Source organism: Syngnathus typhle, linkage group LG16 (genome assembly GCF_033458585.1).
Source record: "Syngnathus typhle isolate RoL2023-S1 ecotype Sweden linkage group LG16, RoL_Styp_1.0, whole genome shotgun sequence".
NCBI classification, from domain to species: domain Eukaryota; kingdom Metazoa; phylum Chordata; class Actinopteri; order Syngnathiformes; family Syngnathidae; genus Syngnathus; species Syngnathus typhle.
Window position 1 is genome coordinate 8,349,681 of NC_083753.1, and position 24,879 is coordinate 8,374,559.

The window sequence follows — 24,879 nt, forward strand, 5'->3', positions numbered from 1 at the left end:
ATGTCATTTGCCCCATTCCGTATGTTGTATGTGTATTTTTCAACATAAGTCAAGAGAGAAGTATTGTGTCGGTAAGTGGAGACAATAATAACCCAGCGGAGTGACTTACAATGGCTCGCTTGTTCCCGCCCCTCCCAGCTACAAGTCTCAACAATCTTCTCTCTCAGCAGGCCAGAGTGTTGCATGGCACAAGCTCAAACAGAGGCCTACAGTAAATAAAGAATGCTTAGAGTCCTACTGCGGCTGTTTGGAGAGGCCCCACGCGGGACATGGACTTGGGCCGACTAGGAAACGTTGAATTCCTGACTTTAAGTGTGCCGTGCCCTTATTAATTCCTTGACATTTAGCTGACACTTTGGCTCCACGTCATGCTCTCATCCCCGACCAGATATGGAAAACTGCTCAGGCACTTGTATCTCAGAAATCCTGCCAACTGCTTGAAGGTCCAGAGAATTTCTGGTTGATATTCTTCTCTTGCCATCTCCAAATACATGGGACTTAAAATGATCAGTCTGAAGAATATAAACTATCCATCTATCATCACAAAGACGGATTAGCAAATGGCTCAATTGGAAGTTGGTTTATTTTGACTGTATAGTTGAAACTGATCGAGCGGAGACGATAATCAAAGGCGGAGAAAAAAAACGAGCAAGCAGGAAATGATGCAAAATCCGTACAAGACAAACCGGCGCTCGTTGCTTGTTTTCACTGCGCACGCCACTAAAAATGGATCGAGTCGAGCCTGGGGCCCTGAAAGGTTGAGGCTTGATGCTTTGGAAGTGACCCAATGCTGCAAATAGCCCCTCTTGTCTCTTTGGAAATGTCATTGTTTGAGTTCCGCTTGCAACATAGATAGTTCCTATGGGGGGGGCGGTGGGTACGGCGGCAGGCTCCTAAGAGACCGATATTCCCCTCGTGTCCATATCTACAGAGGAAAGGGAATATTAAACAACTCCGCTCGGATGTCGATATTTCTGCCCGGCACTGTTTAGAGTGCTTCCTGAGTGAGATCCTGCAGACCCGGGAAACACGACAGCACAAGGCCAGATCTCCAGAGTGTCTCTTTCATCATATTAAAAATAGCATCAAACAGAGGACGAGCAGAGATACATTTTTGGACAAACAAAGACGGAGATAAACTCAGTTGGCATGCCTCAAACTGTCACTTTACGTGCTGTGTCTTCATAAACTCCTGGACGCAGACAGGCCCAGCCAGGTGGTCGGGGTGTCCCCCATAACCACCCCGGTCTGCAGAGCGTTCCTCCCTAGTGAGCCCGAGGGTGCGCCAGGTTCGGTGAAGTACCGGCCAGAAGCGGCAGTTCCACTTATCATTAACAAGCCTCACTTGGAATGCCTCACGATAAATGTTGGTGACAACTAAAGACATTTCTGAGTATTCCATTATGAATGAAAAGGATCTATCCATTCAATTTTGGGCATCCCAGAATTCGACTCAAGATTATTTTTGTTCCACTGTTCAAAAGACAACATCCGTCCAACATCACACCTCGACCTGCTGCAAAAGGTTTGGGGGTAAACCTCATCGCCAAAAGCGTAGTAGCCTTCATTCTGATGCATGCTTCCATTCCATCTGATCTATCTATCTATCTATCCAGATAATGAATAACCCCGCTTTTCCTTCCTGTGGTGCCTCCGACTCTACTCTCTTCTCTTTCAATTCTTTTTTCCATTACCCTCACTCTTTATCTCATAATTTCTTCCAGTCCTAATGTCTGACTCTTCCCTGTAGTCTCAAACTGTGCCGGGGACACAACCTGGAGGCCCCGGTCTTCTCTTTGGAATGCCATTAATCTCCGCATTCCCATCTCTGTCCTCTGTGAGATGATGAGGTCTGGTCTCCAACCCCCATTCTCGACACCCAACTAGAGACTTTGGATAGATGGTCATGGGATTTTTGTTCAAAGAAGGGTTTACAGAGCAGAGTCAACTAGTGGTTAGTAAATCTGATTCACTGTTCTGAGGTTCTGGGTTCCAATCCCAGCTCTGGTTTTCCTTTGTGGTAGTTTGCATGTTCTTACAGTTCTTGCATGGGCCTTCTTCAGGTGCCAGACCAAGACAATTTGGGTAGATTTGAGGATGACATTCTTTTCACGACAGAAGACTATTTATCTGACTGACATCACTATGATCATCTCCAACAAGTCTCATCACTCCAAATGGAATGAACCAATAAAAGGCCTTTTACACCTGCACGCTGCGACTCAATTAGGCTTTTCAACCCATCCGTGGCAAATGAATCACTCGCTGATCAATGTCTTCAATAATTAAAAGCAATAGCTTTTCTGTTTGGCTGCTGTCAATATGACGGGAAATTTATTTATCTCTACTTGTGCAGGAAGTCGATGTTTACGGCCCTTCGATTCGGAGCTGCCAAAGCAAATTATTTGAATGCGGCGGCGAGACGGGAATTAAACCCTCTGCTATGTAAGACTTTTGTTTTTTGGGGGGGATACCGAATCAATATCTCAATTCATCCTGTAGCTCTAATTCTCGATATGCCATATAAGGAGTGCATGACAAACGTTGAGGAATGCTGCAGCAACATGATAAAATATATCATCTGCAAGCAAGTTTTCAAAAAGCTCTTATTGTGTCTCATGTTTCTTCTGGACAAGACATTTGTTCTTCCCACAACCTCAGGCTATTTATTATAGTTTGCTTGCCCTTTTTGTAAGGTAATTTCCCTTACGGAGAAGAAGAGGACATTATCCGTTGTGTCTCGACTGAATGTACGTGGACAACTTACATCTCCGAAACACAGATCTGATGACAAGAGTCGAATCGCTCCACCGTAGCTGTGACAGCAAATAATCACAACAAACAGAAAATAAATAATGGCGCTGTCAACCAATGGCGACGAGGACTATGCCGGCTTCATAAATCAAACGCATATCACAATGCGGCACCGCACCTTTGGGACCGAACAGACTTAGATCCTGGACTCTCTCACAGTGCTATGTAAATCATACCTGCCCTAGGAGCCTTCTACAGCAGACCCTTTTGACCCCCCCTGCAGACACAAAGCCACAGGTCCCGACTGTTAATTCAAGCCAGAAATGGCTAAAGCTCAACAGCACCCCGTGGCACTCAGGGAAATCTCAGAGGAAGCGCTCGAAAGAGCCAGACCTCCGACTTTAGCTCCCACACGGCAGCAGTCCAGAACTTGGTCACGTCACACCATGTCTACATTCTCGATACCGTTGTGGAAAGCTTACAAAGATCCGAAGGGTTAGGGTTCGGGTTCTGGTTCGGGAGATCGAAGTGATTTTACTCAAGGGGTCATACATACAGTAAGTCATCCAAAGGATATTTTAAGTAAGACCCTTTGGAAACATATTTGATCCTTAAGAAGCAAATCAATGGAAGCCCAGAAGGATTAAAAAAAAAAAAAAAAAAAGAAGCAGAGTTGATGGAATGCAGCCATTCAGTTGACCCCGTGGCCGTGTGAGGGAGGAAGGCCGGAGACAGGTAGATATATGACCGGTTTGTTATTGTGAATTCCAGATCCTGTGATTATCTCACGACTCTTATAAAGTTCTTTAATCCGGGGGATTCCTGAGATGCAGTTCATGGGGCTGACGTCGCATCCAGCTCACCTCTGACTGACCTCCACAAAGCGGACCACGTCCACACAGGCTACAGGATTCCGTGTTTGGTGAAAGAGAAAAAAAAAAAACGCAGATTCCAGGACTGGGGTCAGGTTTCGTTTTAATGTCCGTTTGCATGTGGATGAGGGGTTTCAGGGGTGGGGGGTTAGCTCGGAGGGGCTGCGGGGTTAGCGGGAGTTCCCAGTGGCCACGCTGATGTCACTCATTACTACCCGAGACCTCGCCTGACGAGAAGCAGCTCGTTTGACTGCCACCGAAGTCGCGGCGGCGCATCGAAAAACACTTTAGGGCTTGCCAAAAAGACGGTGACAGACAGGACGCACAAAAAAAAAAAAACACCGAGACCCCCCTGCACGTAGACAAAAGGCATCGAGTTTCCGCGCCTTGCCCCAAATGAGAGGCGGCTGATTGAAACCAGATAAGGTTCAAATGGAACGTAATGAGATTCCCCCGAGTGTATGTTTGGATTAGGTGATTACAGACTTTGCCTTCCTCCTCAGCGTCACTCACACATGCATATTGACACACACACACAATAACACACACACACACACTGGTACTGTGGAGCAGCCCCCTTTTCATAAGGACAAAAGTTCAAGAAAATCGTAAAATGCAACTCTGTCTGTCTCCCCGTGCTGCAGTTTACCGGGGAGGTGTCGCAGAACAAAAGGAAAACGGGGTTATGGAAACAGACACAGCTGGCAGGGACAAAACAATGGGCCAGCTGCTTCTTTTTGGAAAGTGTGTGCTCGCTCTCAGTCAGCAAAAAAAAAAGTTTTTAAGATGGGTGCTGAATGTTGCAAAATTTTGTTGGTTCACCTCTAAAATGAGCCGAAATTAGCTAGTCGAGAGAAAATCCTATTCTGAATTCAACAATAGTCTCTGATTTTTACCGAAATGTAATTTCGAAGAAAATTATTCCATAAATTCTCAACATGACCTTTCCTTGCGGAGGTCATGATCATATTTGAAAAAGAACCCTAACCTTCTTTTCTAGTGTTGATACTACTTTCCTGCAAGCATGTTGACATACGTTGAAAGTTTAAGCTTTTTGCTGAAAAGGAAAAGGCGTGCATAATTAGGTGATCCCAACCCCCCTCCCTCCCGCAAACCCGTAACGGTCGGGACGTCGCTGTCATGGCATCCAGCTCTCTTCAATAATGCCGTGTTGTTCTTTTGAAAAGTTTGTCACGGTGACAGCGTCGCCGCAGCTTCTTGACATCACCTGTCACGTCGGCAGATCTGGGCCGCCTCTGCCGCGCTGTCACTCCTTATCACCACTCATTTCTTAAGTTTTGCGCTCGCACATATTCAAAAACGATATTACCATAACCCAGCGCCGCCGGGCCGGGGGGGCCGATATGAAAGGAGGCAATAATCTCCCCCGTCTTTATCTGCGAGCTATCCTTCAGCAAAGTATTCAACTTTTTTTCTTTTTTATATGCGACTGAGAAGGATATTAATGTTTTGATTGTCATCTGTTCTGTTAAAAAGTTATTCTTTCCCAAACGCTACTCCAAATTATTCCGTTTCCCCTCGGGGGAAGCAATGTCACAAAAGTGCGTATAAAATTATTAAATATGCCACACAATAGCGGGTAGGTGTGCGGAGGCGGTTTACACGCGCTTTTAATTGCATTACAAGACAAACACTTAGCGCCATAACGTGCAATCGCAACCGTACGATTTCACAGCGGTACAGCCTGCCGTGTTTTTTTTTTTCTTTTCTGGCATATCCGTCACAATGCTCCTATCTGCGAGGTGCAGGGTAACCTGATTTAAGGGCAACTTATTGGATTTTGCGGGAGGGACCGAGAGGGGAGAAAGGGGGGTAAAAACAAAAGGCGAAGGATTAATCACGAGGCGGCAGCGTGACAGCGCCTACAAAAGGCGGCCGTGAAAGCCTGGCTTGACGAGAGAATGATGGCGGGGATGTGCGAGTAAAGCGCCTGCCACCGGCGATGTTCCTCCTCCAACTCAACTTGTCAGGTGTAATCATTTTGTTAAGCTTAATGTTTTATGCAAATGCACTCGGGAGAGTTTCGTCAAGGGGGGTAACGCTCGGCACAGTTTGTTTTTTTTCCCCGTGTTTTGTGTCCCCCTTTGAGTACCTCTGTTGTGCGCCGCCTGCGCAGGGAGGCATTGTGTGTGCGTTTAATGTGCGCGGTATTGTTTTATGACACGCTCTGAACATATTTGCTTCCGTCTGAACCCCGGCCTGTGTGGCCCTGATTATTTCCTGTATGCATCGGGGGGGTTGCAGTCACATCACACGCCGCCTGAAGAGGACAAGACGGTCTCAGAAAGGATAAAAGTGTCGGCGGCGAATCCAATCATAACCCGCTGTTGACTGTTAGGATGTGACATATTGACATAAAAGCCGATGTTATGACGAATGGAATCGGGTGATCCATCGCTACGCGGGATTGAATTCCAAGGCGGCCGCGACGACGCCATTTGAAAAATCGGCAGTTTTCCGATTCTGTTGAAAGCTGTGAGACGTCGGAGTTTTACTTTTATTTTTTTTCCAGCAGATGCCTTGTGCATGATTAGGAAATGTCGTGGATGTCTCGCTTAAGGTGAGCACATGGGGGGGGGGGGGCAGAGCCCCGTTGGACCGCCCCTTTTCCATATCCTTTCAGTGCCAATGGTAGCACATAGTGCCCATTAAAAAAATATATTTCAATACCTATTACATTTTAAGTACTTGCTAGCTACCCAATCACAAAGGTGTATTCGCTTTGTGTGAATCTGGAGATGGATCACCCCGCGCACCATTTTGGGTGTTTATTGTAGGACGACTCAGACGTGCGAGATGAAATAGAAACAAAGAGGCACGCGAAGTCGCCGTAATCAGAAAATGTTTCGTCCATAAATATCCGAGGTAATCATCTCTAAAAGCCAGCGGAGGGAGGAGAAATGCGTCCAACCTAACATGGCCCTCAGGTCCTCTTTATGAACTCGGGCCTTTTTGTACTTTTATTGAGCTATATCATTTTTTTATGGTTCATCATCGTCATCAGAGGACCCCGTGTGAGAATCAAAGTTGAATGTCGGCGCTGAGGGAAGAAAGCAGTCAGGCTGAATGCAGTCTTTGCCCGGGGTTTCATTTTCAATCGTCCTTTATATTCCACACGGGCCTTAATTTGCTGCCAGATGCAATAAAAACCGATGTGGCCCGTGGAAAGCCGGGTGGCGTCTTATCTTCGAGATGATGTTCTCCGCCGTGCCGTTTTTATCACCTTTAAAGCTTGCGCACACTTTTACACAGCGCCGTGCCGAGCGGGTTCATTCTTCCGCGCCCGACCGTGTTTCGGCGCGCGCTGATTGAAAAGCGCTTTACGCACCTTTGTGCTTTGATTGGAATTTGACAAATGTTTTTTTTTTTCTTTCTTTGTTTTAAAGCCCCAAAGTATACACGCCCACATGCAAGTGACATTTTGTTCAATGCGTTCACGAACAGAAACTTTGACATTGAAAGTCAGCCATTGATGATTTAGAAAAACATTAAAGCGCTTAAGGGGCTGTTTACGAGTGACGTTTTTAAATTGAAACTACTATGGACGTGAAAACGATGTAGTCGCGCGAGAAAACAACTTTTAGTTGGTCTAAAGGTTAAGAAAAATAATATGAATATAAATAATAATATAAGAATGTAAAAAAAAAATCCTATTGCTCATTATGCATTTTCTAAATCTGTTATCGTTTTCTTATCACATTTCTCCTTGGTGTTTGGAAGAAGACAAGCTCTGGCAAACTCCAAATCAACAACATGCACGGCCAACCGAGAAAGGCGCACAAGCGCTGGCTGGCGGGGTTAACGTTCATTCCTTTTGCCGGCTGGTTCCGATGCTCGTCCAGCTGTGAGTAAACAACCGACGAACTGTAGCTTCCCATAAACGCCGAGTGGTGTGTGAAGTAGATGTGAAATGTGGGAGAAAATAACCGGGTGTGTATGCTTGCGTTAAATCTACTGCGCAGCAAAGCGGACTGGAAAGCGCTCAGCTCCAGCCGGCGCCGTTGCCAATGACAACAAAAGGGCCTTCAGTCGGAAAGCTACAATAAAACGGCATCCGTGCAGATTCGCTAAATTGGCAGAGTGGCTTTTTCTCATTAGAATATTACCTCTGGCCCCCTGACTGCAAGTCGAAGCCCATTAAGATGACCTTCGCCGCCGCGACGCTCATTACGCAACGGCGCAAATGCTCCGAGGCCGTAATGAGGAGACTGGCGTACAGTACGTAGCGATATGAAATGTTATCAAGAAGGGTCCAGCCTGCAATTATGAGGACCTTTTTGTGAAAAGTTCACTTCTATTATCCCCCGCTGCTACCACTGGTAATGGCATTGAGGCCATAATGGCTCCCCCTGTAAGTTAATATCATATATGAAACTGGATATCGCCAACCCTGGAGATTTCGTGTGTGTGTGTGTGTGTGGGTGTCGTCTGCATGTAAGCACTCCGGCGACATAAGCAGGCGCGTCGCCTTCATTGCATTGTGTTGATATTACGAGTCATTCATCATTCCATCCTGACACCTGCATGAAATAAAACACAGTAATTAATTTGGTTAGACGCGGGGAGGTGGAGTGTGATGGAGGGGAGAGTGATGAAGAGGCGGGGAGGGGATTACGGCGGGGAAGGTGACGACGACGCCACAAAAATTAACCGAGAATTTATGATATTTTTACGTGTCATTTGTCTCGCGCTGATTTTAGGTGGTGTACGATGACGGAGAGGAGAGACTTTTAGCATTAATATGATACAGTAATTGCATACTTAGGAGTCGTGGAATAGATTTGAGTTCTCGTTTATCAACACGGAGGCGATGATTAAAATAGTTTTGCTGGAAGCAAAAACAGTGCTGACGGACAAAAATCGTGACAAATCTTAAGAGCCAGCTCGTCTTGGGATCTTTATGAGTACACTGTAATGCGGAGTTGGAAGTCGAGGGGGCGGAGTTTCAGCAGCCTCCAATGAACTGGGGTATGGGGCAGTTAATTCTTAGCCCCGGGAATTTTGCCTAGCAACGACAAGTGGTCAAGAAAAATGAGAAAAAAATAAATCAAGCTAATTTTGATTTTCAACTGTATGTTATAATGTCTTATATTATACATAAGTATAAATAGATATAAATATAATAATAATATAATAGATATAAATAGAATAATCCCAAAAATATAGAAACACAATATAAATATGATGGGGCATTTTTTTGCGAGTTCAATCTACAAAAGAGACACCTTATTAAGCAAATGATGCTGTGGAATATACAAACGAGCTTATCATCTATTTGACTCTGAGAGCACGTGGTGAAGGCTGCGATGCTCGACATCTTTTTCTAGTGCAAAAGGGATCATTACTCTATCGCAAACCTGCCTCCACCTGTCAGTTGCGGGCTCCACATCAGTCAGCCGCACGCCGCCACGCTCTGGATGCTCCGGCGGCGCAGGCAGACAGCGGAGACGGATGCTCACGCCGCGGAAAGCGCCGAATTAAAAGGCAGAGGCTGATAAATTGACAGCCGGGCCCTCAGGACGAGGATGCAGACGATGGGATGATCAACCTGACTGCAAGGTGAGGCGCCGGGCCGCGGCTGGCAGCGGCGGGAAACGGGGATGCTCTGTTGCACATTTTTTATGGCATTTGGGATTTACATGTTTTATTTTTACCATGTGCATACTTTCTCGGAGATAGATGTTACGGAACGCGCAATGGGATCCGCCATGCTTATCTTTCTAATGTACCTTTTTAATGCACTATAAAACAACGGCTATTGTGAGTGCTCAAGGGCTTGTGATGTTTAAAGTCATATTACCTTGAATTTGGAATCAAAATGAAATAAAATTGGATCGCAGGAAGTTAAAAGCCAGCAATTAGCTAAATTAAAAAACTTCCCAACACTTTGGGCGTCACTGTGTTTTTTTTCTACATTTAATTCAAATTTATTGGGACGTCATGAAATTTAAAAGGGAATTTTACAAGAAGTCTTAATTTAAAATTATTATGGTGTTATTTGTAATTCAGCTAGCTTGATGCTAATGACACTAGCATTGAGGATTCCGCTGTTACAGACTTTTAAAGGGAATGTCAAGTTCAACATTTTCCGAACTAGTCTAAAGATGGTGTTTGTGGAATATGAATTAAGCAGAAAATCCATCTAAGGCGGCGGCCATTTTGCTTTCCACTGCCACTTGCCGGCGACTGAAAATGACATCACATGGCCAAACCCAGAAAAGAGTCGAGCTGGTTGTTACCTGAGCTTTTAGGCAGCACTGTGATGTCATTTTCTATCGACAGCAAGTAGCAGTACAGAGAAAATGGCCGCCCTCCTTCCCCAGCAGCAACTGCAAGGATGTTGTGCTCCTGTGTGGAGTACTGTAAATTCAGACCTCCCCCTCGCTTTGACTTCCTTCTTCAACAGTGGTAAAACGCTGCCCTCCAACCCACTGCCCTGACGTTCACCCCAACACAGGTGTTTCCCATTGCCACTCGCAAAACCCCCCAGCACCCCCCCGCGCCGGCACCAACATTGTTTTAATGGGGAGCGACTTCTGACGCACCACGGTGCTCTGTGTTTATCTGCGGCAGTGTCCACTCACGAGGACTCCTGGGACAACACATGGTTTGAACATTAGTTTGTCCCCGTGGAGTCAAAAGGATCCACTTGGATGTTGGTTATCACGGGAAAGTGCGTAGATCCGGGAGGGGAGGGGGGAGGTGGCGTCGCCAGGGCGGGCACTACAGTGGAAGCTGCAGAGTTCAATGGGCCAAAGGTTGTCGAAATGTACAAAACTTACAGAACTGGTTTTGACTCAAAGATTGAACTGAAGATGTCCGACTTTTAAGGTTTCACATTTTGAAATTCTGACAGAGTCCAAGCGCGAAGCTCCCGCTGTTACCGTACCCGAGTTAATGAGGCCACCGCGCGCATAGTCATCTTGATCATTTAATTTGAGGGCGCCCTGAGGTGGAGCAATCTTTATTTCATCAGCTCAGAGCCGTTTATTTCATTAAAACGTCGACTTGTCCATCAGTAAGAACCTGTTCCTTTTGAGATAAGCGGGCGGAATTCATCATAATTGCAAATGTTTGCCCGTAATGTAAAGAGCTTGTGGGCTATCGTATTCTTTTGACATGAAAAGGTCCGTCTCGCATACAAATCAGAACAACCTGACAGTAATTCCGGGAAAAAAAAAAAAAATCCAACGTGCAGCCATTTAGAAAGTGAGAGTTGCTCGGGCGTTATAATTGTTGCTACTTTTTTTTGAATATATCTTAATAATTATAGACAATTTTTTGTGGGTCCCATTTCCTTAACACAACATGTCAACAGTTTTGATTTATCCGCGACTCGAACCCTCCTCCACCATTTTGTCCTCCTGTTCACGTTCACGTCGGCGTGTCACATGAACACGTGTGCAAACACGTACGCGCAGCTTTTCACCCCCACGCGCATCTCGCGTCATCAGTTGAGAGGGGACGAACCGACAGCGACTGCCGGGCCATTGGAGCCATCGTGATTGACTTTACGATGGCAACATCAACGTGCCAACTGGTCTTTATGCTTTCAAGAGATGCCAAAAAAGTTTACGATGCGGAGAAATTCAGCTTCGCTTTAGAAACCCGCCCCCTCCTCAACCTTCCCCCTCAAGACACTTTTAATGGCATTAAATTACAGGCCTGAACCGACGACGACAACTGTCGAGGTTTAAAACATGTTAACGTGACGTGAGTGACGCCATCAATTTTTTTTCCTCCTACATTCGAGTTTAGATGTGGTCGCAGCCGCGGGTTGCGATTTGTCAGACGTCATTTCCTCTTGTCATGTACTGATATATCGTGACAACCCTTCCAGATGACAAGTTCGTGTACATTCAGCACTAAGGTGAATGGAGAGCGCCATCTAGAGGGCTCAATAAAGCCTACACTGGTTCATGAATCATTTCGAAGCTTCATTTTGAAAGTTTCAAACTCAGTATATTGCATTCAGAAAATTTTGCGGAAATTTAATAATTTGAAAAAAAAAAAACCCACAAAAGTTTCCGTATCATAATATCCGTTTTTTTGTTTATTTTGAAGTATTTACGTTATTTCATTTCGTTTGATTGGAGTTATTTTGGTCATTTCCATGACCTTAAAAATAACCTTGCGATGACAAGAGAAATAAGTTATCGCATTTGAAGGTGAAGTATCGTTGCGCGGTATTGGCGACTACTCAAATGTAAGTACTCGTGCTCTGTGTAGATGCTGTCATTGTACTAAAAAGCCCTCTCTTGCCCCCGCGACAAGGTCGCGCTGGGACAGGATGTAAAGTGGCCTGTCAAGCGACCACCGGGGCGCAGTTCAATCCCCCTAATTGCATCCTTGAACGAGACGCCTTATGTTCCTCACACACACCTGATGGTAAAGGGTAGTTGACGAGTGAGCGGTCCCTCTCACTCACCCCCGCCCCCCCCCTCCTGATGTGAATGTATAGAAGATAGAAAAGGATGATGGACTTCCCTTTCAATGGCGGAGTGCAAGGAGAGAAAAGGTCAATTTTTGACTAAAATTGCCTCCATCAAGCTACATTGTGTTGCGATGGACACTTGGAATCGATTTACTGAATTCTTCTACTTTGTTCGTGCTGCCTAATATTGCGTGACGAGCTCATTGAGGAAATTTTGGAAAAAAATAAATAAATAAGTGGAGTAGACGGCCCAGAAAGTCTTCGCTGTCTCTACGGTGCCTCATTAGGGACATTGATGGATGGGCGATTGCCACAACAAGGCTCAGCCAATGGAAAGTCCGTAGGTATTGTTAGCTAAGTTGTGATACCACCAATCACCAGTAGATGGCAGACTAGACCGTGCGTTTCATACATTTCCTTCGTACATTTTTCCTCATAGTCGATTGGGGAAATAACTGCTGGTAGAAGCGGCTGATTAAAAAGTATGAGTCTACTTGGTTTTACAATTATCAACAATACAAAGTCAATAAGCTCACAGCAGGATGACCTGATCTTTATTTCTCTGGCCATCTTTACGGAGAGCCCACTTAACTCGCCTTCCCTTTTAACACACCCCCTCTGTAGTTGCGTATCGGATTTACAGCCGATAGTTTACTTTTATTCCGGAGGAGGTCATACGATATGATATTTTCTGCTTCCCAAAATGGCCGCGGCCGCCGGCCCAGACGTATAAAACACACTCTTGACAGCGATACATCTCGAGTGATGACACCGCTCTGAAACAATCTCGATATTGCCTTTCCCGGCCATAAACAAAACCTGACCACAGTTCTGTGCGCTGATGGCTGACGGCCGTGCGTGTGTGTGTGTGTATGTGTGTGTGTAGAAGGAGCAGGAGAGAAAAGAGAAGAAGCAGAGGGATGTACAGATGAAAGCTCAGCAGCGGCGGCGGCAGAGCCAGCCAGTAAATGGATTCGCTCTTGGGAGAAAAGTGGGAAATGGCTGTTAGCAACACAATCCCGAGGAGGCCGACGACGCGAAGGGATGGCTCGGGAACGGGGAAAAAAAAAAAAGGAGAAGGGATGCGAACGGGACAGACAGAACGGGACGGCGCAGATGTGGGGGAGCACTGGCAGGTGCTTCATCATCTGCTAAAGCATTGTGGCTCCGCCCGTAAACAGTCATCGGGCCTCTCTGGGGAGCAACCTTCTTTGTAACTAGCACAGGTATAAATCTGCCTCTTAGCCACTAAATTAGACACATTCTTGTGAGGACACTCACTCTGCAAGTGCAGCTCAAACCCAATGGGGATGGGATGGGGGGTCTGGGCAATTCACAGCCTCAATCCCCGGCCTTCCATTGCATCATGCGGGAGTGTCTGCCGAGGCTCAAAGACGAGGACTAAGTCCAAGGTCTGCTTTTTGTCACCTCCCCGCAATATTTAATTACGTCTCTAACACAGCACACTTATTTTTACGCCATGTTTTTTTTCCTGCATCGCGAGGTCAAACCAGCTGACTTGTATTTTTGAGGGTGCCAAAATCCAGAGCCATTTGGTTTACCAAAGAAGACAATTTTTAAATCTCTTCTGACTGATCATATTAACAACAATGCATACTTCATCAACCGGGCCGTGATCGAGACTTGATGGGACAAGCCTGACGGCGACAGAAATAATCCAGTGGCCGCTCTTGTAAATGAATAATTGATATCTAGCCGAACAGACTAATGAATGCAAAAGTGCTTTGGCTTTGACTGATAGGCCTCTTTGCTCCAGAAGCCTTCCCGGCGGTGGCGGGCCGCACCGGAGGCGGAGGTGCCATTCTCTATAACCCGTCTAATTGCTCCTTTGACGTGAGTGACTTGACGGTGTGTGTCCGTGCGCTTGCCACTCGGGGCTGACCCTTTTTAGCCTGCTGTTTATTAGCATCGTTCCAGGTTATCGCACCAATTAGGGCTTGGGATAGCTGGGATCCGAAAGAAACGCCGCGCGTAAAAATGCGTACTGTTAGCTACCGGTGAGGGAACGCGAGGGACTAGTGCAAATGCTGTATAGTTGAGTTGCTCGCAGAAATACCGTTTCAGTCTTGGAACTTTTCTGACATACCTGCAAGTCTTGAATTTGTTTGTTTTTACCTTTGTGTGATTAAAACAACCGAAACAATCTTAAAGTTGACACTATTGTGACGATATAACCTATTAAATTACAGCTTGAATACAAACGGTGAAGCAACCCATGTTGACAAACAATATAACCGTACTCACAGTCGTATATTTTTTCCGAACAATGATGAATATTAGAGTCATAATGATGAGCTGAGAGCAGTTGAGATGTCTCATTTGAAAGAAACGTACCAAAAGAAAGTCAACACGATTAGGGAACAAGGATTTTGGGTGCCAGTCCAAGCTCTAATTTACAAAAAGTATTCAAATATACCTAAAGTTATATTTTGCACACTTGAAAACCATGTTAGTACAGCAAAGATTTTCGACGGTTTATTTGTTGTAAGTATTTTAGTAAGCGTCACATCAAGGCTCGTTCCCCACTTGTGCCCGGGGCCTTGTCCAAACAATCTTACTTACATTTTAGCGCCATTACGCACACCCTCCGTGTCCACGGGTCCTGATAACATTCTCACAGCGGTTTCGGTGCGGCGCTCACGCCAAACAATACCTTATTGACACGGGGCCCTTTGGCTCACAATAGCCACAAAACACCAGGGTTCCTGTTTTTGTTGACTCTGTTTGAGGTGGCCATTGAGGCAAAAAGCCACTGTGGACACAGTGCGGACGCATAATGGGAGCTCTCTGTCATACAATACAACAAATCAAGCCTTTAAATGTTTGAGCATGATAAGGCAAAGAGAGGGCATGGGGTGGAGGGTGGGAGGGGCAGGTGTAGTTGAAGGAAATGCAGGGATTAGGACTGAAATAGGGCGGTCTCGCACCACTAGGGGACAGTAGTAAGTCACGGAAGGCAGAAGCAGTGCACTGTAGGTGTGTGTGTGTGTGTCTCTTTCCAAAGTGTGCGTGCGCCAAAGCGTGAACAAAAGACTTTCTTTGTTGCGGATAATAAAAGAATGCCGAAATAGCTCCTTGACTGCTTTAGAAAAGATCTTGATGATGCGTTTGGCCCATAATGCACAGGAACAGCTCTGGATTTGCATAATCACGTGTAATGTAAAGCAGCCAACAAACAAACTGTAGCTGACGGGGCAGGGGAGGGTGGGCTTCTTTTGTACCCCCTCCCTCCCCTTATGGACTTTCTATGCACACTAAGAGTACATTTAATCTCATCTGCTCGCAACATAAAGGAGAACATTTGCGCTTTGTGGGGGATCGAGCGCTTCCGGAAACAAAATAAGTAAATGAGAGGCATCCATTTTAGGTGTGAGCGCCACTTGTGATGATTTACTGCTTTAATTAGGCCTTTCGTTGCAGGAAGATGTGAGCGTGATTTTACAGTTAAAAATGACATACCTAGAATGTCTTTTTTTTTTGTTTTTTTTGGGAAGGCACACAAACAAATGGTTTTTTTTTTTAGGCATCACTGCGCGAGCAAATCAGGCTCATTTATTTGTTAACCGGTTAAAGCAGTCAAGTTAATATCAGCGACTGCTTGGGAGTGCTTCTTGTCGTCATGGTAACCCAATGTCCAAAACGGCGCCACTTTCTTCGTCAGGGAATTAAAAGCACAACAATAACCGTTAGCCTCTGTTATAGTAGTTGTGCTCTCTGTTAGGGTCTCATGAATTAGTCAAGATTGTTAATTGCACATTTATGACGCTCAAGGCCACCGAGAGTTGCATTAAACGGTGCGGTAAAAAAAAAAAAAAAAAAGCAAATGAGTGAGCATGAAAAATAGATTACACTTTTAGATTACTGCTTAACCGAGTGTGGGAAAGCGCGGGAAAAGTGTTTATGTTGATTTTTGGTCTGAAAATTTATGTTTTTTAATTGATCATGTTTGATTGTTGTTTATTAATGTACTTATTTTAATGGTCTAACTTTTTCTAAAATTGAAAACGCTCCAGCAACATGGTCGCTGCTTGGTGAAATAAATGATAGCATACAATAAATACAATAAAATAAATAAAAATAAATACTAAATAACATTGGGGATTAAAAAAATTCAAGGTAAAAAATATTTGAATTTGATTATTATAGTTTTTTTAAATTTAATTCATTTCAAGAGCCTGTTTATAATGAGACCAAAATGGGGCAAATACAGTATTTATTTCTTAAAGCGCTCCCCCGGCACCATGTCTTTGTGTTTGCACTTTATTGTCGTCTATTCTGATCTCTGGCGTGTTTCATTATTAAGTGACTTTTGAGTGACACCGCGCCGGCTGTCACCGCCATGTGCCGAGGCTCCCTCTCATTTCCAGCACCCGCGACGACAACGATAATAATGAGCGTCTCGGTGCAGCCCTAAGACCTCGCTATTTGTGTTATTGTTGTGAGGGTCGTCTCACACTCACACACACACACACGCGGGGCCCTGACGTTTGCTTTGCTATCAGCAGGAGTGCACAAATACAAACACATTTGCCTGAGTTATTGACCTTTATCTCCCCACTTTTCCTGACAGCCATCTCCACTTATTGACAATACAAACACACGGGACGACGCATAACCTTTCATTCACACATTCACTCTCTCTCTCTCTCTCTCCTTACTGTCTTCCTCTTTCCTTTGCTCTATCTCTCTGGCAGTTTGCATTTATTTCAATAAAATAAGCCAACGCTATTTGGCGTCTTTCGGTTGTTCTGATGCATATGGTTACTGCAACAAAAACAAGTCGCAAAAAATACACTAATTGCTTCGGTTAAATGAAAGGTGTGCAACCTATGGCACTATGACCATTGTACGGGCCCCTGACGACATTCAATCCGGTCCAACTGATCAGAGGAACTCTTCCAAAATAGAGACATTTGGCGGATATTTTTCCTGAAATTTAGAATAGTCCTCGGAGGACGATAAAAACTCAAATGGCCTCTGATAGCAAAAAGCTTCCCCACCCCGGAATTAAATATTTATCTTGTATACGTGTAGCATTTGCATTTCCGTGTCGAGTGGATTTTTTACACGTACATATATCTATGCGGCGTGAGGAATAACATAATTAAACAGAATACAGGCCTGAATCCATGGACCGATAATAAAGAGAATAATTTACTGCGTCTCAATACAGCGTTGAATAACAATGGTCGTAAAAAGCACTAGTATTCCGCTAATGATTCTCCTCCTGGATTTATTGTGTTTTCCAGCGTGTGGCGTACATAAAACACGCTGCGTCCCCTGTGCTCATCCACCCTACCCCTCCCCCCCTCCTGCAGGTACTTCCGAGGCCCAAAATTAAATTTTAAACATTCCGGCCCCGGTGTTTGGTGACCATGGTTAATCATCGGGAAAGAAAGACATCAAACAATATTTGATAATGAGAAAAATGCCTCCAGGATATTAGGGGAATGGTGGGTGGTGGAAGTGGGGTGGTGCTGATGGAGGGCGGGAGCACAGCGGGAGATGCTAGCTGCAGCACGTCGTCTGGACCAGAAGAGTCTACGTGTTTGTGCGTGTGACACGCGCACACACACATTAACTATCTACGGCCTACTCAGTCACCTCTTACGGAGTTAAAAAGCCATTAAAGCATTGCCTCTTTCTTAAAGTTCATGATGAGATAATTAGAATTCAAGATTGGAGAGCCGGTGCGCTGAGATTAGCTGCGCCGCGCCTCAACTCAATTATTTCACGTTAAAATGGATTTTGTGCAAAGGAGGGGTGTGTGGTGGTGGGGGGGGGGTGAAATCCAGATGAGAAAAACTGCAGATGAAAAGTGATTTCCTCCTTGACGTTCATTTACAAATACATCTTATTCAAGAATAATATTACTCAATATGAGTGATGCACAAATAAATGTTAAAAAAAAAGAGCTCACCCCAAAAAACGAGTTCTATTTAATTCAATCAGTCCACACAGAAGAGCCCATCTAAACTTGGTTGCTAAACAAAACAACAGCACCTACCTTTTTTTTCTTTTAGTGCAGTACACACACAAATACACACACAGACACATTTATAGGAATTGTGATTAAAGAAACATGTTTGTTTGATTTTTGTACCCCCCCCCCCAAAACCAACCACATAAAATGATACAGACAGTACTCAAAACAAGAAATAATTTGGGAGCAGAGTGGACAAGAGTAAGGTGAGGGTGCGTCGGGTAATAAGGGGGAAAATAATTTCTCCCGCGCTTTTGAAGCATGTTTTTTGTGTCGTTGATTGACACGGCGTTAACAGTCTGGATGGACCGGCGGCCAATCGGCAGCATGTGCAACCACCTCCGCTCATGCAAATGGAGCCCGCGCCGGCCAGCCCCTTGACTTTGATTAATGAGCTCCAGCCACGGCCTTTGTTTCTACACGTCGCCATTTAGGGTGAAATACAATCCCAAAATATTATCAATCCCCTATTAATCTGGTGAATTCGCCAAACAGTGCGCTCTGCTCTTCCTGCGTCTCGTGAGCATTAGGCACAATTGCTTTTAATTACTTGTCTTGCTAATTAGATTCATTAAAAGGATAATAAAATAAATGGAGGAGGCACAGTGGAAAGCTCAAGCGAAACACATGTCTTGTCTTCCGCGATGTAAAATATGGATGTGGGATTTTCTGGGGCAGTCATGCTGTTCGAAGGGGGGGGGGGGGGGGACACACAAATCCGATACCGTGCTAATACTACAGGCATTTCCTGACTCTGGCTTGCCTCGTGTTTAAACTGTGATTTTTGTAGAGCTGAGATTCCAGACTCCCTGAAGATTCCGAGAGCAATTTTGCAGCGCGGGGCCAATGAAGTCACCGACTTTGAGCGGCGGGAAAAAGAAGGAAGAAACATTATGACAGTAATGCTGACAATGGAGTGAAACCAAACACGCTCTTTGCATGGTAAGCGATGCCACGGGATGTGGAAAAAAGAAAGCGGGCCTAATGGGCAAGACGTGGAAAGATCTTACAATCTCCCTCAGATGTGCGACGAGTAGAGGAAATTACACGAGCAAGCAAATCATCAATCATTATATTCGTCGAGCGCGGGGGGGGGGTATGCTGTCAATTTGCCCGACGTTGGTTCTTGGGCGGGTGTGTTAGCGGCATTAGCGGCACCTTGCTTTGCACTACAATGGCAGCGAGAAGAGAGATCGGTGCAGCCTCTCTCGGTATCACAGCGAGATTACCCTTTGTAAATTCACCTCCCACTGCGAGCGGGCTTCACAGCTGGTTAACAGCGCTGCCCAGCTTGCACGCGGCCGCCAACGGCAGATCTTTTCACGGTTTATGCAAGTGTAAAAAAAAAATATTTTGTGACAATGTGACAGCCTATCAAAACGCGTAGTCCGGCCGAGACATGACCTAAAAACTCAAATTAACTAAATTGCGCGGCCCGGTGAAACCCTCACTTTTTTTTTTTTTTTAAATTCAAATATTTTACAGTATTTACTATAATTATTTAGTGGCAAATCCTTGGTGAATTTTACTTACCGCTTTTTATTTGATCCTTGTTGCGTAAATGTAGCTGGGATTCACAGACACAACGTAATCTGTGATCCTGCCGCTTTTAAAGCCAGCACAGTTCACTGACTCCCAACCCCGGCTCTGATTTTTATCTTTTAATGCCATCACATTACACTGATCCTTTTCTACCTATTACACACCCCTCCAGCAAAACCCCCCAGCCCACCCCCTGATCCTCTGATACCTAGCCTCGGCGCTCCTTCTGCCCCTGACCTTGGCCCTTTGTAGCAATCAGACCAGACTTCCTCAGAGGCCCTGATCTTATCTAGCGCTACCAATCCCACTACACAGCTTCCTTTTGTAGCCGAGCGCGGCGCAGCGAGCCTTTTCAGACCCGCCGACTGTGCCGGCGAACACGCGCCAGGGCCGAGACCTCGGCTCATCTCAGTCATCATACTACACTGCCCAACAACAATGGCCTTTATTTGGCCGACGCGGCGCAGGTCATGATACAGGCTTTGGTGCTCATCAATACATTGTTCAATCACAATGGAGAGGAACCAGCAATAGTGTTGTCAAATCAAATGTTTTGACTCTATCGCCTTGCGGTGGAATGAGACATTTCCAGTTGACAAGGGGGAGGTGGGGGCACATGCTATTCATTAACTTTTTGAAATATAAACAGACAAAACAAGAAAAAAAAAACATCCACAATCCTTTGTAAGATTTTGTATGGTAAAGAAAAAAGGAATTTAAGCAGACTGTATTTTACTAGTGCTAAGAGACTAATTACAATTAAAATGAAAATAATGTTCTTAAGGGGAAGATTTGTTGAATTACATCTGTTATAAGTGTTAAGGGGACAATGCAATTGTGCATGTTTAAAAATCAACATTTTACTCTGCATGTTTTATTTTTGGTTATAATTATGCTTTCTCTCATTTATATTTTAGCATGGGGATCTTTCCCCCTAAGTCAGCTAGGATAGGCTCTAGCTTACCCATGCCCATTACAAGCAGTAAATTGATTTATTTCTATATAAGCAACAGGAAATAAATAGACGTACCTTTCTTTACATACCTGTTGAGGTGAAAGCCAGTTCCTCCAGATTAACAAAAGAGAATAGACACACATTTTCCTCTTCTGATCAGTTGCATTTGTAAACTGCATTGTAAAAGGAAATAATAATCAATGACAAGCATCTAAACAGTAAACCCTCACTATTTGCCACTATTACCCTCACTAACAAAGCCTTATAATGACCTTAATTAATACTTTAAACTTCAAATATACAACAAACTAAGATCCCAAAACCTTTAAATATAATTGCTACCTCATCTTCAATTAGCTTCATTAAATGGTTTCAAATAGTGAGTATAGGTTATATTGCTCTAACCCAGTGCTTCTCAATTATTTTCTGTTACGCCCCCCCCCTAGCAAGAAGAAAACTATTCGCGCCCCCCCTCCCCACCGTGACTATCCTAACTTGTCTTGTAAGTCGTAAAATGTTGCACTGTCGCAAACGTGACAGAAGTAACAATGAGAGCGCCACTGCCCCCTGCTGTAGTAAACGCGCAATTACACTTTATTCTAGTACTGCCAAAAAAAAAGCCTGTTCCCCAGGGTCACACGCGCCCCCCCCAGGAATAGCACCGCGCCCCCCAAGGGGGGCGCGCCCCACTATTTGAGAAGCACTGCTCTAACCGAATGTTAAAAGGGTAATAAAATATAATTTGACTTTTTTTCTTATTTGTTTTTGTAAAATTATTTTACAGAAAAAACACAGAAGGTATGTAAAACACAAAGTTAAAACAGAAACATCAACCGTTAGGTGGCTCCAGGAGTGATGTTCCCCTTCTCTCACTCGCCATTGCACTATTTAGCACTTTTTAGTGGACTGTAGTCAAAAACTGAAGCGTCAACCGCCGGTTGTGAGTCAGAACACATGTTTTATTACCGTTTCTTGAAAGTATGGCTTACATTTTGTGAGGAGAGCGCTTGTGTGCCTTCCCTGTGTGCTCAACACACACTTACTTCCCCATGAAGGTAGCTCGTCATCATAAGAGTTCTACCCACTTCCGCAAAACGATCCAATCGTAGGCAAGTATACTCAGAGCCGTCAAAGATTGACCAATCGGCGCACAGCTCGCTCCTGGGTCATCACTTCAACTTCCCTAGCGGGAAGCAGAACAGCTGTTACAAGACGTCCCGGATAAATGGTAAACAAACCCATTTTCAGGCATTCTTTAATCATTCCGTAAGTATATTTATACATCTCTAAAACACAGTAGTGACTCAGTAGCCATTTAAAAACCCTGCAAACAAATTTAATGGATTGTGTTTGCTACAGTACTGTGGCGATCTCTTATAAATACCGGATAGCTACATTTTAATAACAATATCTTTTTACAGACATTTGAAGATGAAACTCTCCCGTGCTGAATACAAAGAGATCGTGAGATGGACAGAGCAACTAAGACCAACGCGGCAGTGTATGAAGATGCTAAAAGACAGATTTCCAAAGTAAGTATAATGATTATTTACTTGTATAATAAAAATTATTGAACAGAAAAAGTGAGTGTGCAACAATTCATGATGCAAATATTGTTTATTATTACTTATACACAATGCAAATAATATGTAATTACTGTATTGTACTGTATGTTAATAGCTACTTGTAAATGATGTGTGTATTTAAAAAGCATCCTTGGAGTTCTGTTCCTACAGTGTCTACATGTAAAAAAACGCTAAACTTCTAGATTGATAGACTTTTTAATCCTGTGAGAGCAATTGGTAATTTGGTGGCCATTAATTCCTCACTGGTTTTTGGAGCCATCCACTGGTGCAAAATTAGCAAGCGTGTTTTGCCATGCAGCGCTTGCACCCCCCCCACAGATCGAAGCGAGGGGTTAATGGTGGTGTTTGCCTTTCTCCTTGACACCGAGGGCCTTTTCTTTATTGAACGTAACACGTGTAATCCCCTCAAGGCTACCGTTACACCACCATCGCTGATCCCATGGAGGTCACTTACAAAGTCGTATGCAATTGACGCTTCCTACGCATCGGAGGAAAGTAGAAATCTGTGTTTGAAAGTTACCGTCAAGGAGTCCATCAGTGACGTACTGACGGACATTCCATCGGAACCAATTTCATGCTTATGAAATGACTTCATTCTCAGAATACTGGCATTTTGACTTTATTAACCTTAATAAAGTCAATTAAATTAATTCACTATGCCATATGCTCAGGCACGAATACTGTGTTTTTGGTTCCCTGGGCCATAAAACTTTTGCACACTGTCCAAATAACATTTCCCCCTCAAATATAGATGCCTTTATTATACAACAAAATAAAAAATATATAAACACCAGAGGAGCAGAACTATTTAAGATTCAGTCTTGCTCAAGGACACTTTGGTCACCAGAGGTGAGGATTGAACCCACAATCTTCAAGGCGGGATATAATCACTCTACCCACTGATCCACATTGCCTCATAACAAAAACAGTAATGTCGAGTATACTAATCAAAGGAAAACACAGCAGCATTTGCATTCCAATAATTCTGCACAATCGCCAGCCGCTTCTCAGAGGTACTGGATCTTCTATTTAGTCTTGCCAGCTATTGTTATTATTTCAGTCAACATAAGCAATCTCGGTGAGGCCCGTGCTCTTTAAAATGTCCGAGTTTCCGCGCCGGGTCTGACAGGCAGGCGCGGCGGCGGTGTTTTCACAGCCTGCAGAATTATTCTGCTTGTCCAATCAGCTGAGCTGGACTCTGGAGGGTTAGTGATTGGACTGGCAGGAAATCAGGCTCTTAAGACATAACATATCGACTAGGCCATCCATCATCTCTTAGCATGCGCTCGGGTACACTGCTCCCCCCCCTCGGACTGTGTGGGAGCCCTGCCACTGCGTAAATATTGGCCGTGGAGGCCATGGCTGGCGAGTTGGTTCAGGCTAACACAGTCGGAAGAATATTTTTTATTAGTTCAAAATAGTCTGATACTTGAAAATAGTGTAAAAATCCAAATAAAATGTGTTTTTGTGGGAGGGAAGCCAATATTCTTTTATAGGAATAACTGTGTGTATCACATCAACTGGAATAGCGACGTGCCCGTTAAACAAGATGATGGCAGTTGTTTCAAGGGCTGCGAAATAATCTTTATTATTGTCAACTTTTTTTACTGGTGGTACTTTTAAATCAGTGTTGGCATTAACCCAAAGTGACCCCCCCGTTTCTGTTTAGACGTTTATTAAAGATTGGAAAATACAGGCTAAGTCAATCCCGGTTGTTATGCTGGATATTTTGTACTAAGACATTTCCAAACATTACTTTTGAATTCCAAAATGTTTCATTTCGGGATTGTTTACCCTTCGTAATGAATATGTAAACGCTACTATACATTGGTGGTGTGCGTGATTTTGATTTCAGCAGTGAATTGTTTATCGGGCCAGCACTCATTGCTTTTCGATTAAGCAAATAGGGGACAATTCAAACTTGGGACAAAGCGAAAGTAAGAGTCAATTTCAAGCTGATTTCCACGGGGGGGGGGCGTCTGTCATTCTGCCTGTCCGATCATAAGTCCAGTGGGAGGAGAGTGGGAGGGTCCCACAGACGGACTCGAAAGAGACCCCCTCATCTGTAACGGCCTGCCTGCATAACACAGATGTTGGGAGTCATCTGTCAAGCTGGCCTCTCTTTCCAGGTCTGACCTGCTCCCGGAGAGGGTTGGGAGTTGGAGGTTTGGTATCAGGTCGGGTAGGGGGGGCGCATTGGACACGGTGCTGTCACTTTCTTACCCCCAACTCACAATGGAGACGCATGCTAATATCATCCCTGAATAATAATAACAACCCTCAAAGTCCGACATGACTCTTATTTCGATTCCAAATAAAGTACTCGGGATATTTGGAAGAAGAATTTGTATGATCTCACCTAGCTCGTGACCGGTATTGGGAGACATGTGACATCAGTCACATTAGGTCCTTCTCTGGCCATACATTAGAATTGGAAATGATGGGCTGCTCTCTGAGGTCTTGACTAACTTCCCCTGGGTCCAAAAGGAGGGTGGGGTGGGTGTCCCCCCCCCCCCCAGTTCATACACCCTTTGTCCCCTTAAGTATAAGAAGGGAGGGGAGGTGTGTCCTATCTGTCCTTTTGTGGTGTATTATGAATAGATGTGGATGTAATGATTAGCCCCGCCCCCTTATGTAAAATGCCATTCAGCCCATTCGTCATATGCTGTCCTTAAAAGCAGGGAACGTTTATAAAGTCCAGCGTGAGGGAT

General features: G+C 44.5%; 2 protein-coding genes across 10 annotated transcripts in view; one reads left to right on the top strand and one right to left on the bottom strand.

Annotated features, from left to right (window-relative positions):
- dph6 (diphthamine biosynthesis 6) overlaps positions 1-21,651 on the bottom strand; it is a 96,487-nt gene extending 74,836 nt beyond the window's left edge. For 2 of the 3 annotated variants that reach the window (XM_061301325.1, XM_061301324.1), the window contains exons 1-2: positions 21,572-21,651; positions 20,672-20,755 (exon numbers count right to left, since the gene is read on the bottom strand). The gene's annotated coding sequence lies outside the window, so the exon portion shown is untranslated. Of the gene's footprint in view, positions 1-20,657; positions 20,756-21,571 lie in introns of all 3 variants that reach the window. The other variant, XM_061301326.1, reaches the window with a different exon arrangement.
- cdin1 (CDAN1 interacting nuclease 1) overlaps positions 21,619-24,879 on the top strand; it is a 50,696-nt gene continuing 47,435 nt past the window's right edge. For 4 of the 7 annotated variants that reach the window (XM_061301347.1, XM_061301348.1, XM_061301344.1 and 1 more), the window contains exons 1-2: positions 21,742-21,848; positions 22,004-22,114. In XM_061301347.1, coding sequence (XP_061157331.1) covers positions 21,808-21,848; positions 22,004-22,114 — 152 coding nt within the window. In that variant the 5' untranslated portion in view covers positions 21,742-21,807. Of the gene's footprint in view, positions 21,849-22,003; positions 22,115-24,879 lie in introns of all 7 variants that reach the window. The other 3 variants (XM_061301343.1, XM_061301345.1, XM_061301346.1) reach the window with 3 other exon arrangements.